Consider the following 16,648-nt stretch of genomic DNA (forward strand, 5'->3'; position numbering starts at 1 on the left):
AGTTTGAATCAGTTTATATTCTCATCATGAGAATTCCCATTTTTCACACTTACTGACTCCTAATATTTTTATTCTCTGCCTGTCTGAAAAGTAGCAATTACCATCTTTTGATTTCCCCCCTTCCCTTCCAGACCTGCTTTTCCTCTAGTCTTCTCTTACAGTAAAATGGAAACTCCACTATTCAAGTTGCTTAGGCCTGAAACCTTGGAATCATCCCTGACCCCTTTCTCTCTCACCCCCAAATCAATCCATCAGCAAATCTGTCAGCTCTACTTTCAGATTATATCCAGAATCTAATCACTCTTCACCACCTCTACTTTTGTTACCCTAATCTACTCAGCCATCCCCTCTCACATTATTGAATAGCCTCCTACCTGGTCTTCCTTCCTTCCTCCCCACATTCCAGCTTATTTTCCATATGGTAGTCACTCTGATCCTTTCAAACACTACCTCAAATCAAAACCTTCCCATATCTATGTCCGTCAGTTGGTGAAGGGTTAAACGAACTGGTACATCTGTGCTGTGGAATACTGTTCAGCAGTAAAAAGGAACAGACAATTGATTCACATAACACTTGGATAGATCTGAAGGGAATTGTGCTAAGTGGAAAAAATGCAATCTCAAAAGGGTTACATAGTGTATAGTTTCATTTATATAATATTCTTGAAATGACAAAATTATAGAGGTACAGAACAGATTAGTGGTAGCCAGGGATGAGGGATGGGAGGAAGTGGAGAGTGAGATGGGTCTGGCTATAGAAAGAGCGCACAGGGGATCCTTGTGATAAAACAGTTCTGTATCTTGACTGTGGTAGTTACACCTCTAAACGTGCAATAAAATTGCATAGAACTAAGTACACATACACTCATAAATAAGAGCATATAAAATTGGTGAAATTTAAATGGAGTCTGTGAATTGTTGACCTCAGCATCTTAAATGCAAAGTTATAAAAATTGTATAAAAAATATTTTTCTGTAGAAATCTTAGAAAATACAGATGGCTAATGAAATTCCATCCCACATTTTATTTTTAAATATATTCCATTAAAAATGGAATATTATTCAGTGCTAAAAAGAAATGAGCTATCAACCATGAAAAGACGTGGAAGAATCTTAAATGTATATTACTAAGTGAAAGAAGCTAATCTGAAAAGGCTATACAGTATATTGTGTGATTGCAATTATATGATATTCTGGAAAAGGTGAAACTATGGAGATGATAAAAAGGTCATTGGTTGCCAGGGGTTAGTGGGGAGGGGGTAGAATAGGCAGAGCACAGAGGATTTTTAGGACAGTTGAAACTATTTTGTGTAATACTATAATGATGCATACATGTCATTATACATTTGTTAAACACATAGAACGTACAACACCAAAGATGAACCCAATGTGAACTGTGGACTTTGAATGATAATGTGTCATTGTAGGTTCGTTGATTATATACCCCTCTCTTGAGGGATATTGATAGTAGGGGAAGCTTTGGTAGGGGAAGGGTAATGGGCAGGGGGGTTATGGAAACTCTGTATTTTCTGCTCAATTTTGCCGTGAACCTAAAATTGCTCTATAAAATAAAGTCTATTAAAAAACACTTCAGCAAAAACAAACAGGAAAACAAAGTAAGTGGATGGGGTTGAAAAATCAATCAAACCCACAAACCAGCGAAAACATCTTGTAAGATTTGATGTGTACACTTTGATTATTATTTCCGATACATAATATATAGATATATTTAAATATATATTTACACAAAATGGGGTTTATACAATTTATACTTTTGTAATCTGCACTTCGCATTTAATATATTGTGCCCATCGGCCTATCTTTTTATCTTTTCTGACTCAACAATCTCTCTCAGAAGGCCCTCTTCCCCCCAAATTAACAGAAGTACATGCATGCAAAATTTTACATACATTTCAGGAGGTTCACCAGCTCCCTGAAGCCCATCCGTGAACACCTATCCATTTTAATAGCCGCTTAGTATTCCATTGCATGAAAGTACCTTTATTTAGCCAAGCATTTATTAATTGAATTAAGTATTTATTTTTATTTTATTAATTTTTTTTTTTTTTTTGGCTCCCCAGCTTGCAGGATCTTAGTTCCCTGACCTGGGATCGAACCCAGGCCCACAGCAGTGAAAGTGCTGAATCCTAACCACTGGACTGCCAGGGAATTCCCTGAATTATATATTTATAATGGGCACTGTTCTAGATACTGGGGATACGGCAGTGAACAAAACAAAGTCCCACTCATGTGGCACTGACAGTGGGAGAAGAGATGGACAAATAAACCTATATGTGTATCAGATGATTTTGAGTGTTCTGAAGCAGAGTAGAGAAAGGTGCAAGTAATGGCAAAGGAGTGTGATCAGGGAAGGCCTCTCTGTTAGGGTGACATTTGGTCAGGGATCTAGAGCAAGTGAGGGTGCAAACATTGGTGATATCCGGGGGAAGAACATTCCATAAACAATCCACTGCTGTTGTATCTTCATCCCTTTGGGCTGCTATGGCAAAATACCACAGATGGGGTGGCTTGTAAACAATGGAAATTTATTTCTCACAGTTCTGGAGGCTGGAAGTCCTAGATCAAGGTGCCAGCCTGGTCGGGTGAGGATGCTCTTCCAGGTGGCAGATTTCTCCTTGTATCCTCACATGGGGAAAGGAGCTAGTGAACTATGGGGGCCTCTTTTTAAGGGTGCTGATCCCAATCATGAGGGCTCCACCCTTATGATCTCATCACTCCAAAGGCTCCACCTCCTTATACCGTCACCTTGGGCATTAGATTTTCAACCTATGAATTTGGGGGAACACAAACATTCAGACCACAGCACGTTGAATGTATACCTTCTCTCCACTAATTTGCTGTTAAACAGTACCTCAGTCTACATTATAGTACATTTTCCTGGTTATTTCCTTAAGACAATTTTCTAGAAGTAGAATTGGTATGTCAAAATGTATGTACATTTTAAGGCTTTTAGCACCTCCTCCCCTCCACCTCCCCCACACACAAGTAAAATATTTGTATGCCAGCCAGTGTTCAAAGTACTTAATTGGTGTTAATTGCTTTAATCTTTACAATATCTCTCTGAGATAGATGGATATTAACATCATCCCCATTTTATAGACAAGGAAACTGGGGCACAGTTACCTATTTTCCTATCCATTCTGTAACCTTATTCCTTTTCAGTCATTGGGTCATCATGGACATGATTCCACATTAGTATATCCAGGTCTACCTCATCATTTTTTTAAAAAAAACCTCATCCTTTTTTAAAGGCTAGACTGTATTCCATTTTACAGAAGCACCATATTTCATATAACTTAGCTCTTCTTGGTGGACATTTAGGCTATTTCCAGTTTGGCAGTATTATAATGCTACAGTTAACATTCTTACATGCATACCTACTTTAGGGTTTTTAAAAGATTTATGCAGCAATTTTGGATTCGACAGCTTCTTTATGATTGTTATATTCTCTAGTGAATTATACCTTTTGTCTCATTTAGTGTGTTTTGCCTTGAATTCTGCTTTGTCAGATATTAATGTTGCTCATCTGCTCTTTTTTAGTTGACGTTTGTCAGCTATATTTTTGTCTCTTGTAAGCTGAATATGGCTGATTTTTTTTAACCTAATCTTGGAGTCTGTAAGACTTTAAGGGGAATTTAGCCTGTTCACATTTACTGTGATGATTGATATATTTAGTCCAATTTCTGACAACTTATTTTAAGCATTCTGTTTAATCACTCCCCTTAATATTTGGGAGTTCTAAATGAATTCTTGATCCTTTCCTTTTTCCCTCTATTGTTATTTGGAAATTCTACATCTTATTTTTATCCTTCAATTTACCTTAAGATTATAACATGTTTTACAGTTATATTTTTCTTTCAGTGTCAAGTGTTAATCAGTATTTATAACTTCCATTCTTCAGATTAGGACAAGGTCACTATCATGCTCTTACTTAACCTTGATATATACATACATACACTCCCACATCCTGTGTGTTGTTGAAACCATTTATAAATATTATTATTTTTACATTGTACCTCTATTTTCTCAGATTAAATTGGGCTTAATTTTTATGGGAGCCCTTTCTTTCCATAAATTCTTATATACCAATCTGCCTGTTGCTTGGATTTATTTTTTGTTTGTGAATAAACTTTCTAAGACTTTCATGTTTGAAAGGGTGTTTATATTCAGCCCACTCTTGCATACTCAGTTTGGCTGAGTAGAGACCTTTAGATTCAAAATCATGTTCCCTGAGAACGTTCTAGCCATTGTATCTTTGTTTTTAAGCCTCAAATATTGCTGATTCTGATCTGATTCATTTGTTTAGTAATTCTCTCTGTCTTATTTTTGTTTGTTTAACCTGTTTTTCTTGTCCTTTCTTGGAACATTTAGAATTTTTCTGTTTCTCGTTTTTTCTGTTTATCCTTGGAATTTTGAAGTTTTGCCAGGTTGTGCCTAGATGTACAATCTCCCCTCCCTGACCCTCACTCTCCCCTACCCCCCGTAATTATGTTTGCCTCTCATTGAGCCTGTTCATCTCTGAATCCTTCAGCTCACAGGAGTTGTCCCTTGATATTTCATAAGATTTTTTTGAGGGAAAAAGAGGAAAAGCTTTAATTTATTCATTTCTACTTTTTTATACTTCATGTCTTTTCATGAGTTTTCATTTTGATGAATTTTGGACGTCTTTGCCCCACTTCTTTTTTCCTTCCTTTTGTCCTTGTAGGGGATTCATTGGTTTAAGTTTAGGATTGGTGGTGGTGGTCTTTTCCTTCAAGACTGTGGAAATATTGTACTATTGTCTTCTGTCAGTCCTAGTCTCTTTTCAAGGGAGTAACTTGTTTTGCTTTTTTTAAAAAAAATTTTTAAGCTCTTTATTGGAATATAATTGTTTTACACTCTTGTACCAGCTTTTGAGGTACACCAAAGTGAATCAGCTGTATTTACACATATATGCCCATATCCCCTCCCTTCCATGACTCCCTTCCACCCTCCCTCTCCTGGCCCTCTAAGGCATCACCCATCATCGAGTTGGTCTCCCTTTGTTATACAGCAACTTCCCACTAGCTATCTATTTTACAGTTGGTAGTGTATATATGTCTATGCTACTCTCTCACTTCGTCCCAGCTTCCCCTTCGCCCCCCGCCCCCCCAACCCCAGGTCCTCCAGTCCATTCTCTGCATCTGCATCCTTATTCTTGTCCTGTCACTGGGTTCATCAGTACCATTTTTTTTTTTTTTTAGATTCCGTGTATATGAGTTAGAATACAGTATTTGTTTTTCTCTTTCTGGCTTACTTCACTCTGTATAACAGACTCTAGGTCTAGTCACCTCATTACATATAGCTCCATTTCATTCCTTTTTATGGCTGAGTAATATTCCATTGTATATATGTGCCACATCTTCTTTATCCATTCATCTGTTGATGGGCATTTAGGTTGTTTCCATGTCCTGGCTATTGTAAATAGCGCTGCAATGAACATTATGGTACATGTTTCTTTTTGGATTATGGTTTTCTCTGGGTATATGCCCAGTAGTGGGATTACTGGATCATATGGTAGTTCTATTTTTAGTTTTTTAAGGAACCTCCAAACTGTTTTCCATAGTGGCTGTACCAACTTACATTCCCACCAACAGTGCAGGAGAGTTCCCTTTTTTCCACACCCTCTCCAACATTTGTTGTTTCTAGATTTTGTGATGATGGCCATTTTGACCAGTGTGAGGTGATACCTCATGGTGGCTTTGACTTGCATTTCTCTAATGAATAGTGATGTTGAGCATCTTTTCGTGTGTTTGTTGGCCATCTGTATGTCTTCTTTGGAGAAATGTCTCTTTAGGTCTTGTGGATTGGGTTATTTGCTTTCTTGGTATTAAGCTGTATGAGCTGCTTGTATATTTTGGAGATTAATCCTTTGTCCGTTGCTTTGCTGGCAACTATTTTTTCCCATTCTGAGGGTTGTCTTCTTGTCTTGTTTATGGTTTCTTTTGCTATGCAAAATCTTTGAAGTTTCATTAGGTCCCATTTGTTTATTCTTGATTTTATTTCCATGATTCTAGGAGGTGGGTCAAAAAGGATCTTGCTTTGATGAATGTCATAGAGTGTTCTGCCTATGTTTTCCTCTAGGAGTTTTATCGTGTCTGGCCTTACATGGAGGTCTTTAATCCATTTTGAGTTTATTTTTGGGTATAGTGTTCGGAAGTGTTCTAATTTCATTCTTTTCCATGTTGCTGTCCAATTTTCCCAGCACCACTTATTAAAGAGTCTTTTTTCCATTGTATATTCTTGCCTCCTTTGTCAAAGATAAGGTGCCCATATGTGCTTGGATTTACCTCTGAGTTCTCTATTCTATTCCATTGATCTTCCTTTCTATTTTTGTGCCAGTACCATACTGTCTTTTTTTTTTTTTCTTACTTTTTTTTTCTTTTTTACAAAAAAACTGCACTGCATATATTTAGAGTGTACAATTTGGTATCCCAATCTCCCAATTTGTTCCCCCCCCAACCCTCCCCGCTTTCCCCACTTGGTGTCCATATGTTTGTTCTCTACATCTGGGTCTCTATTTCTGCCTTGCAAACCAGTTGATTTCTACCATTTTTCTATAGTCCACATATATGTGTTAATATACGATATCTGTTTTTCTCTTTCTGACTCACTTCACTCTGTATAACAGTCTCTAGGTCCATCCATGTCTCTAAAAATGTCCCAGTTTCATTGCTTTTTACAGCTGAGTAATATTCCATTGTATATATGTACCACATGTTCTTTATCCATTCATCTGTTGATGGACATTTAGATTGCTTCCATGTCCTGGCTATTGTAAATAGCGCTGCAGTGAACATTGGAGTGCATGTGTCTTTTTGAATGATGGTGTTCTCTAGGTATATGGCCAGCAGTGGGATTGCTGGGTCATATGGTAACTCTATTTTTAGTTTTGCAAGGAACCTCCATACTGTCCTCTATAGTGGCTGTATCAATTTACATTCCCACCAGCAGTGCAAAAGCATTACCTTTTCTCCACACCTTGTCCAGCATTTACTGTTTGTAGATTTTCTGATGATGCCCATTCTAACCGGTGTAAGGTGATACCTCATTGTAGTTTTGATTTGCATTTCTCTAATAATTAGTGATGTTGAGCAGCTTTTCTTGTGCCTCTTGGCCATCCCTATGTCTTCTTTGGAGAAATACCTATTTAGGTCTTCTGACCATTTTTTGATTGGGTTGTTTATTTTTTTGATATTGAGCTGGATGAACTGTTTATATATTTTGGAGATTAATCCTTTGTTGATTCGTTTGCGAATATTTTTTCCCATTCTGAGGGTTGTCTTTTCGTCTTGCTTATAGTTTCCTTTGCTGTGCAGAAGCTTTTAAGTTTCATTAGGTCCCACTTATTTATTTTTGTTTTTATTTCCATTACTCTAGGGGGTGGATCAAAAAAGATCTTGCTGTTATTTACATCAAAGAGTGTTCTTCCTATGTTTACCTCTAGGAGTTCTATAGTGTCTGGCCTTACATTTAGGTCTTTTATCCATTTGGAGTTTATTTTTGTGTATGGTGTTAAAGAGTGTTCTAATTTCATTCTTTTACATTTAGCTTTCCAGTTTTCCCAGCACCACTTATTGAAGAGGCTGCCTTTTCTCCATTGTATATCCTTGCCTCCTTTGTCATAGATTAGTTGACCATAGTTTATCTCTGGGCTTTCCATCCTGTTCCATTGATCTATATTTCTGTTTTTGTGCCAGTACCATACTGTCTTGATCACTATGGCCTTGTAGTATAGCCTGAAGTCAGGAAGCCTGATTCCACCAACTCCGTCTTTCCTTCTCAAGATTGCTTTGGCTATTCGGGGTCTTTTGTGTTTCCATACATATCGTAAAATTTCTTGTTCTAGTTCTGTGAAAAATGCCATTGGTAATTTGATGGGGATTACTTTGAATCTGTAAATTGCTTTCGGTAATATAGTCATTTTCACAATGTTGATTCTTCCAATCCGAGAATATGGTATGTCCCTCCATCTGTTTGTGTCATCTTTGATTTCTTTCATTAGTGTCTTATAGTTTTCTGAGTACAGGTCTTTTACCTCCTTGGTTAGGTTTATTCCTAGGTCTTTTATTCTTTTTGTTGCAGTGGTGAATGGGATTGTTTCCTTAATTTCTCTTTCTGATCTTTCATTGTTGCTGTATAGAAATGCAAGAGATTTCTGTGTGTTAATTTTGTATCCTGCAACTTTACCATATTCATTGATTAGCTTGAGTAGTTTTCTGGTGGCATCTTTAGGATTTTCTATGTATAGTATCATGTCATCTACGAACAGTGACAGTTTTACTTCTTCTTTTCCAATTTGGATTCCTTTGATTTCTTGTTCTTCTCTGATTGCTGTGGCAAGGACTTCCAAAACTATGTTGAATAGTAGTGGCGAGAGTGGACATCCTTGTCTTGTTCCTGATCTTAGAGGGAATGCTTCCAGTTTTTCACCATTGTGAATGATGTTTGCTGTGGGTTTGTCATATATGGCCTTTATTATGTTGAGGTAGGTTCCCTCTGTGCCCACCTTCTGGAGAGTTTTTACCATAAATGGGTGTTGAATTTTGTCAAAAGCTTTTTCTGCATCGATTGAGATGATCATGTGGTTTTTATCCTTCAGTTTGTTAATGTGGTGTATCACATTGATTAATTTGCATATATTGAAGAATCCTTGCATTCCAGAGAGAAACCCCACTTGATCATGGTGTATGATCCTTTTAATGTGTTGTTGGCTAGTATTTTGTTTAGGATTTTTGCATCTAAATTCATCAGTGATATTGGTCTGTGGTTTTCTTGTTTTGTAGTATCTTTGTCTGGTTTTGTTATCAGGGTAATGGTGGCTTCATAAAATGAGTTTGGAAGTGTTCCTTCCTCTGCAATGTTTTGGAAGAGTTTGAGAAGGATGGGTGTTAGCTCTTCTCTAGATGTTTGATAAAATTCACCTGTGAAGCCATCTGGTCCTGGACTTTTGTTTGTTGGGAGATTTTTAATCACAGTTTCAATTTCATTTCTTGTGATGGGCCTGTTCATGTTTTCTATGTCTTCCTGATTCAGTCTTGGAAGATTATACCTTTCTAAGAATCTGTCCCTTTCATCCAGGTTGTCCATTTTATTGGCATATAGTTGCTTGTAGTAATCTCTTGTGGTGCTTTTTATTTCTGTGGTGTCCGTTGTAACTTCTCCTGTTTCATTTCTAAATTTTATTGATTTGAGTCCTCTCTCTCTTTTTCTTGATGAGTCTTACTAGAGGTTTATCAATTTTATTTATCTTCTCAAAGAACCAGCTTTTAGTTTTATTGTTTTTTCTATTGTTTTCTTTGTCTCTATTTCATTTATTTCTGCTCTGATCTTTATGATTTTCTCCATCTACTCACTTTGGGTTTTGTCTGCTCTTCTTTCTCTAGTTTCTTTAGGTGTAAGGTTAGATTGTTTATTTGGGATTTTTCTCATTTCTTGAGGTAGGATTGTATCACTATAAATTTCCCTCTTAGAACTGCCTTTGCTGCATCCCATAGGTTTTGGATCGTTGTGCTTTCATTGTCATTTGTCTCTAGGTATGTTTTGATTTCCTCTTTGATTTCTTCAATGATCTGTTGGTTATTTAGTAGTGTATTGTTTAGCCTCCATGTGTTTGTGTTTTTCACAGTTTCTTTCCTGTAATTGATTTCTAATCTCATAGCACTGTGGTCAGAAAAGATGCTTGATACAATTTCAATTTTCTTGAATTTACCATGGCTTGATTTATGACCCAAAATGTGATCTATCCTGGAGAATGTTCCATGTGCACTGGAGAAGAATGTGTAATCTGCTGTTTTTGGATGTAATGTCCTATAGATATCTATTAAATCCAGCTGATTTATTGTGTCATTTAAAGCTTGTGTTTCCTTATTAATTTTCTGTGTGGATGATGTGTCCTTTGGTGTAAGTGGGGTGTTAAAGTCCCCCACTATGATTGTATTACTGTCGATTTCCTCTTTCATAGTTGTTAGCATTTGCCTTATATATTGAGGTGCTCCTATATTGGGTGCATATATATTTATAATTGTTATCTCTTCTTCTTGGATTGATCCCTCAATCTTTATGTAGTGTCCTTTCTTGTCGCTTGTACCATTTTTTATTTTAAAGTCTATTTTATCTGATATGAGGAGTGCTACTCCAGCTTTCTTTTGATTTTCATTTGCATGGAATATCTTTTTCCATCCCCTCACTTTCTGTCTGTATGTGTCCCTAGGTCTGAAGTGGGTCTCTTGTAGACAGCATATATATGGGTCTTGTTTTTGTATCCATTCAGCCAGTCTGTGTCTTTTGGTTGGTGCATTTAGTCCATTTACATTCAAGGTCATTATTGATATGTATGTTCCTATTACCATTTTCTTAATTGTTTTGTTGTTGTTTCTGTAGGTCCTTTTCTTCTCTTATGTTTCCCTCTTAGAGAAGTTCCTTCAGCATTTGTTGTAGGGCTGGTTTGGTGGTGCTGAATTCTCTTAGCTGTTGCTTGTCTGTAAAGCTTTTGATATCTCCGTTGAATCTGAATGAGATCCTTGCTGGGTAGAGTATTCTTGGTTGTAGGTTCTTCCCTTTCATCACTTTAAATATATCATGCCACTCCCTTCTGGCTTGTAGAGTTTCTGCTGAGAAATCAGCTGTTAACCTGATGGGAGTTCCCTTGTATGTTATTTGTCATTTTTCCTTTGTTGCTTTTAATAACTTTTCTCTGTCTTTAATTTTTGTCAACTTGACTACTATATGTCTTGGCATGTTTCTCCTTGGGTTTATCCTGCCTGGGACTCTCTGCGCTTTCTGGACTTGGGTAGCTATTTCCTTTCCCACGTTAGGGAAATTTTCAACTAGAATCTCTTCCACTGTTTTCTCAGGTCCTTTCTCTTTCTCTTCTCCTTCTGGAACCCCTATAATGCAAATGTTAGTGCATTTAACATTGTCCCAGAGGTCTCTTAGGCTGTCTTCAGTTCTTTTCATTCTTTTTTCTTTATTTTTTTCTGCATCAGTGATTATCACCATTCTGTCTTCCAGCTCACTTATTCGTCCTTCTGCCTCAGTTAATCTGCTGTTGGTTCCTTCTAGTGTATTTTTCATTTCACTTATTGTGTTGCATATCTCTGTTTGTTTGTTCTTTAATTCTTCTAGGTCTTTGGTAAACTTTTCTTGCAACTTTTCGATCTTTGCATCCAGTCTTTTTTCAAAGTCCTGGATCATCTTCACCATCATTATTCTGAATTCTTTTTCTGTAAGGGTGCCTATCTCCTCTTCATTAGTTGTTTTTCTGGTGTTTTATCTTGTCCCTTCATCTGGTACAAAGTCTTTTGCCTTTTCATTTTCTCTGTCTTTCTGTAGCTGTGATTTTCAGTTCCACAAGAGGAAATACTGCTGATACTGCTTGATTCTGCTGTCTGCCCTCTTGTGGAGGAAGCTGTCTAGGAGGCTTGTGGGTGCTTCCTGATGGGAGGGACTGATGGTGGGTTGGGCTGGGTGGGCAGAGCTCAGTAAAACACTAATCCGATTTGGTGGGTGGAGCTCAGTGACACTTTAATCTGCTTGTCTGCCAATCAATGGGGCTGCGTTCCCACCCTGCTGGTCGTTTGGACTGAGGTGACCCAGCACTGGAGCTTACAGGCTCTTTGGTGGAGCTAATGGTGGACTCTGGAAGGGCTCACACCAATGAGCACTTCTCAGAACCCCTGCTGCTAGTGCCCCTGTCTCCTAGGTGAGCCACAACTGCCCCCCACCTCTGCAGGCAACCCTCCACCACCAGCAGGTAGGTCTGGTTCAGTCTCCTATGGGGTCACTGCTCCTTCCCCCTGGGTCCTGGTGAGCACACTTTTTTGTTTGCCCTCCAAGAGTGGCGTCTCCATTTTCCCCAGTCCTGTGGAGGTCCTGCAATCAAATCCCGCTGGCTTTCAAAGTCTGATTCTCTGGGGATTCCTCCTCCCATTGCTGGACCCCCAGGTTTGGAAGCCTGATGTGGGGCTCAGAACCCTCAGGACTTGTGCGGTATAACTGTTCTCCAGCTTGTGAGTCACCCACCCAGCATTTTATGGGGTTTGATTTTAACGCGATTGCACCCCTCCTACCATCTCATTGAGGCTTCTCCTTTGTCTCTGTATGTGGGGTGGTTTGTTTTGGTGAGTTCCAGTATCTTTCTGTCAATGGTTGTTCAGCAGTTAGTTGTAATTCTGGTGCTCTTGCAAGAGGGAGTGAGCGCATGTCCTCCTACTATGCCATCTGATTCTTCTCCCCATACTGTTTTGATCACTGTTGTTTTGCTCTTTTAATGTTTTGTATGCTTATGTTTTCTTGATCCTTGAAATTCATAAATTTCATCCAGATAGGTGTATATGTTAGTCTTTTTTTTTTTTTTAACACTCCTAAGGGGTCCTGAGAAAATACTTTCAATCTGAAAGAATCAAGTTCTCTTTCAGACTAAGCACATTCTTCTTCTTCTTATTATTATTATTTCATAATCTTTCTTCTCTCCTTCTGAATCTCTTATAATATATAAGAGCTTCAAGATCCTAATTCCATTTTAGAAATCTTCTCTTCTGAACCTAGTAGAACTCTTCAAGTTGATCTTGATCCGCTAACATAGTTTCTCACGTTCTCCAGTCTGATATTCTATTGTTTACAAACTCTATTGAGATCTTTAACTTGACGATCGTATTTTTTCATTGTTGTAAACATTTTCTTGTTCTTAAAACATCCCCTTTCCCACACAGGAAAGAAACTTTATGACTGTGCCGAGTGTGGCAAGAGCTTCAGTCGGAGCACAGATCTTCGCTACCATCAGAGAATTCACACTGGAGAGAAACCTTTTGTGTGTGATACTTGTGGCAAAGGCTTCAGTTATAACACAAATCTTCGCGTGCATCAGAGGGTCCACACAGGAGAGAAACCTTTTAAGTGCAAGGAGTGCGGCAAGGGCTTTAATCAGAGCTCCAACCTTCGCATCCACCAGAGAGTCCACACTGGAGAGAAACCTTTCATGTGTGGTACATGTGGCAAGGGCTTTAGTTATAACACCAATCTTCGCGTGCATCAGAGAGTCCACACAGGAGAGAAACCTTTTAAGTGTGAAGAGTGTGGCAAGGGCTTCCATCAGAGCTCCAACCTTCGCATTCATTGGAGAGTCCACACTAGAGCGAAACTGTACAAATGTGAAAAGTGTTGTAAGAGATTCAGTGAGAACACAGACCTCCAAGTGCATAAGAGAGTCCACACAAGAGAAACCACTTAAATGTGAAACCCTTAAACCACAAGCTTCCATGCCCATCAGAAAGTCCACACAGGAGAGAAACCTTTAGGTGTGAGGAGTGTGGTAAGGATTTCGATCACAGTGAATCTTCACATTCTCCAGAGAATGAAACTACAGATGTGGTGGGTGTGTGATAAGGGTTTCTTCGGTCAGAACTTAGATCTTCTAGTTTATCAAAGAATTAATACAGGAGAAAACCCATTTATATGCAATAAGTACAGTAAGGGCTTTGGAAAGAACGCTAACCTTGAGTTCAATAAGTCCCCACAGGAGAGCAATGTTACAGATGTGCTGAGTGTCGTAAAGGTTTTATTTGGAACACAGATCTTCTCTACAGAGGGTCTACACAGGAGAAAAACCATTAATTGCAATGTCTGTGGTTGGGGCTCCAGTTACAGCACAAACCTTCATGTTCGTTAGAGTCCATGCAGGGTAGAAACCCTGTGCGTGTGAGAAGTGAGTCAGGTCTTTACATCCATCCGACTCCACGTGGGAGAAAAACCCCCCAAGTATGGAAGGTGTGTGCATGTCTCCGCCTTCCCCAGAGAGCCTGTTTCTCCCACAGTTCTGGCTGCTCTGTGAGAGGGCAGCTGTGTATGCTTCGATCACCACTGTGTCCCCAGCTCCCAGTACAGTGCCCGGCAGGAGTAGCCACTCAGTAAATGTTTGTCGAATGAGAATCCATGTGGGAGACAACCCCTGTTTGTGTGATAGTGTGGCAAGGACTTCAGGTCAGCACGTTGAAGCCTTTTTAGAAAGTGTGCTCACAGTCGGATCATAGGTTTTGTCATGAGTTAATCCCTGCAGGAGAGAAATCCTGTTAACCTGTTGAATATACTTAGAGATAAATGATCAAATTATCAAATTGGTGTAGTAAATTTAAAAATACATGTCTTCAGGATAAGAATCCACACCCTTGAAACTGTATCAATTGTAAAAATACTTTAGTCAAAACTCATGCATTAAAACGTGTATCTATTTATTATTCAGGAAAAAAAAATCCTGTGTTACCCTAATGAAATTATGTGTCAGGCTCTGGACTGACCACCTCCACTAGGGTGGACTCTACCAGAATCTGGTAGCAGTAGCTCTTCTTTTGTTTTATATTTCATCTCAAAGAGGCATATGTTAGACACGACCAGTGGATTATCCAGGGCCAAGGATTAACAAGGTCTTCCTCTTGGGAAAGGTGCTGCTTACCTGGCGAAGTACCCTGCTAGGCTGGAAGCCGCTTGGTCCTGTTTGAGTGTCTCCTTGCCCATCATGTCACCAGGCTGCTGGGAGCTTTGGGCCATGGATTATAGAAATCACCAGGTGAGGCATCTTCAGGGTAGGTGTCTATAGAAGAGAGAGCTAAAGAAAGGGGCTGGATCAGTTTACAGAGGGGAGTTAGAGGAGAGGAAAGCAAATCTGAAAGGGTAGGGAATGGAGAGAAGGAAAAGGAAAAGAACAGTGCCTGGGAGGTAAGTTGGGGCGGGGGTTGGGGGGTGGGGGTGGGAATCCCAGAGGCTTCTCCTGAGTCTCCAGCAAGTGTCTTGACCTCCAGTACAGGGCTTTCCCTGAGATCTGTGAGGACCAGAGTTTGGTCCATAGTGGGTAGAGATGGACCCCAGTGGCATCAAGGCCAGTTGGGACCAGAGGTAGAAGAGCTACTGTGGGGGGCCTTGGAAGGCAACTCTATGTCCCATCATTTCAGCAAGTGGCCCAAGTCAGGCAGGACCATTATCCCTGCAACAGAAGGAAGGATCGTATATGCAGGCAGTAATAAGCTTGACCCCCTTCAGGAGGCATACATTAACCAGAGAACAGCCTGGGGATCTGGCAATGAAAACGGAAGACCTGGACCAGTGGAGGTTACGAAAAGATCAGTGATCTAGGGTCATCTCTAAATCTGGACAGGGAACAGAAAAAGCTGGTCAGCATTTCCACTGAGTCCTTCACCTAAGAGCAGTGTGTGTTTCTGCATCCCTGCTAAACAACCATTTTGCGGGGAAGGATATCTATGGTTAGAAAGGCTTTGGGGCTCGTTAGGACAAATGCCTGTTGAGCTGTCCCAGGACCGCTAACCCAAGTTGGGAAAGGGGATTGGTATCCCTGAGAACACCCATGAATGATAGCACACAAATACCACTAAATGAAGGTATTAATAAAACTCTCACAACACTGGTTTTATATTAGTTTCTTTTCCTTCTTCCTTTGTTTTTCTTCTCTGTCTCTTGCCTTTTATTTTCTTTGTTTTTAGATTTGAAAAATATTTTAAGTACAAAATATTTCAGACATACAGATAAGTTCAGAAAATGTAACAGCTATTTTCTCGACTGAGATTAAGTAGATGTTAAATTTTTTGCCATAATAGCTTCAGATTTTTTTTTTTTTTTTGGTATGGAAAAAAAAGCAACAGATACAACTAAAGCCTCATGCTCTATTCTCTCAATTCTGCTCAGAAGTAACTATTATGCTTTAGTTACTGTGTCATATTCCTGTGTATGTTTTTGGTTTTTTTATTACCTGTATGTCCATAGTATCTTAAATTTTTACATAGATAATATCATCTTGTATATTATCTTTTTGCAATTTGCTTTATTCACCAAACATTACAGTTTTGATATTTTTTATGCTGATATTTTGGAACAAAGTCATAGATTTTAACTTCTTTCACATTCTAAGCTATCAGACAGGTATTCTTTTCAATAGATTATTTGTATATCTCTGTGCCAGTAACACATTTTTGAGTACTATAGCTTTATAGTAATTGTCTTGGCTATTTAAAACCCTTTATTCTTTCATATAAATTGTAGGATCAGCTTGCTAAAATTTTTGAAAAAATTTGTTATGTTGGGATTTGGAGGGCTTTGTTTCTTTTTCTCTCATTTCGTTCTTTCCATTGTATTATGTTTTCTTTATTCTCCCTTTATTTTTCTCTACGAAATTAGTATTTACAATTTATCTCCTTTTGTTTTATGTTAACTTGCACAACTGTTAAATTAAGCTCCTTCTTAAGAAGATAGAACAGAGCACTAAATCTGCTCCTCCTCCCATGTTACATGTTATTGTTGTACATGGTTTTAATTTCATCGTGTTTTTAACACACCCAGATTTATCGCTATTATTTTATGTTGTTAATAGCCAAAACAAGTTTGGATTAACCAGAGTATTTGCCAGTTTCTTACCACTGGTTCTTGCATTTCCTCCTTCTTTCTGAGCCTCCCAGAGCAGATGCAGCTTGTGTGGTGGTTAAAAGCACCAGCTCTGCAGTCAGCCTGCCTGGTTTTGACATCTGGCTCTGCTGATCTCTAGCTCTGTGACTCTGAGCAGATTACTTAATTTCTTTGTGCTTCAATTTCTTCATCTGTAAAACAGG

General features: G+C 38.7%; 1 protein-coding gene across 3 annotated transcripts in view; it reads left to right on the forward strand.

Moving 5' to 3' along the window:
• Window positions 1–16,648, forward strand: part of LOC130835466 (zinc finger protein 239-like) — a 34,864-nt gene that overhangs the window by 15,746 nt on the left and 2,470 nt on the right. Inside the window, exon 4 of one of the 3 annotated variants that reach the window (XR_009048934.1) lies at window positions 12,752–13,409. The exons of 1 other annotated variant lie outside the window; for it this stretch is intronic. Coding sequence is in view for 1 of the 2 variants with exons in the window: in XM_057706963.1 (XP_057562946.1) it covers window positions 12,752–13,269 (518 nt within the window). In the remaining variant the exon portion in view is untranslated. Of the gene's footprint in view, window positions 1–12,751; window positions 14,295–16,648 lie in introns of those variants that run through there. One more of the 3 variants, XM_057706963.1, reaches the window with a different exon arrangement.

The sequence above is a fragment of the Hippopotamus amphibius genome, chromosome 1, assembly GCF_030028045.1.
Source record: "Hippopotamus amphibius kiboko isolate mHipAmp2 chromosome 1, mHipAmp2.hap2, whole genome shotgun sequence".
In the NCBI taxonomy this organism is placed as follows: domain Eukaryota; kingdom Metazoa; phylum Chordata; class Mammalia; order Artiodactyla; family Hippopotamidae; genus Hippopotamus; species Hippopotamus amphibius.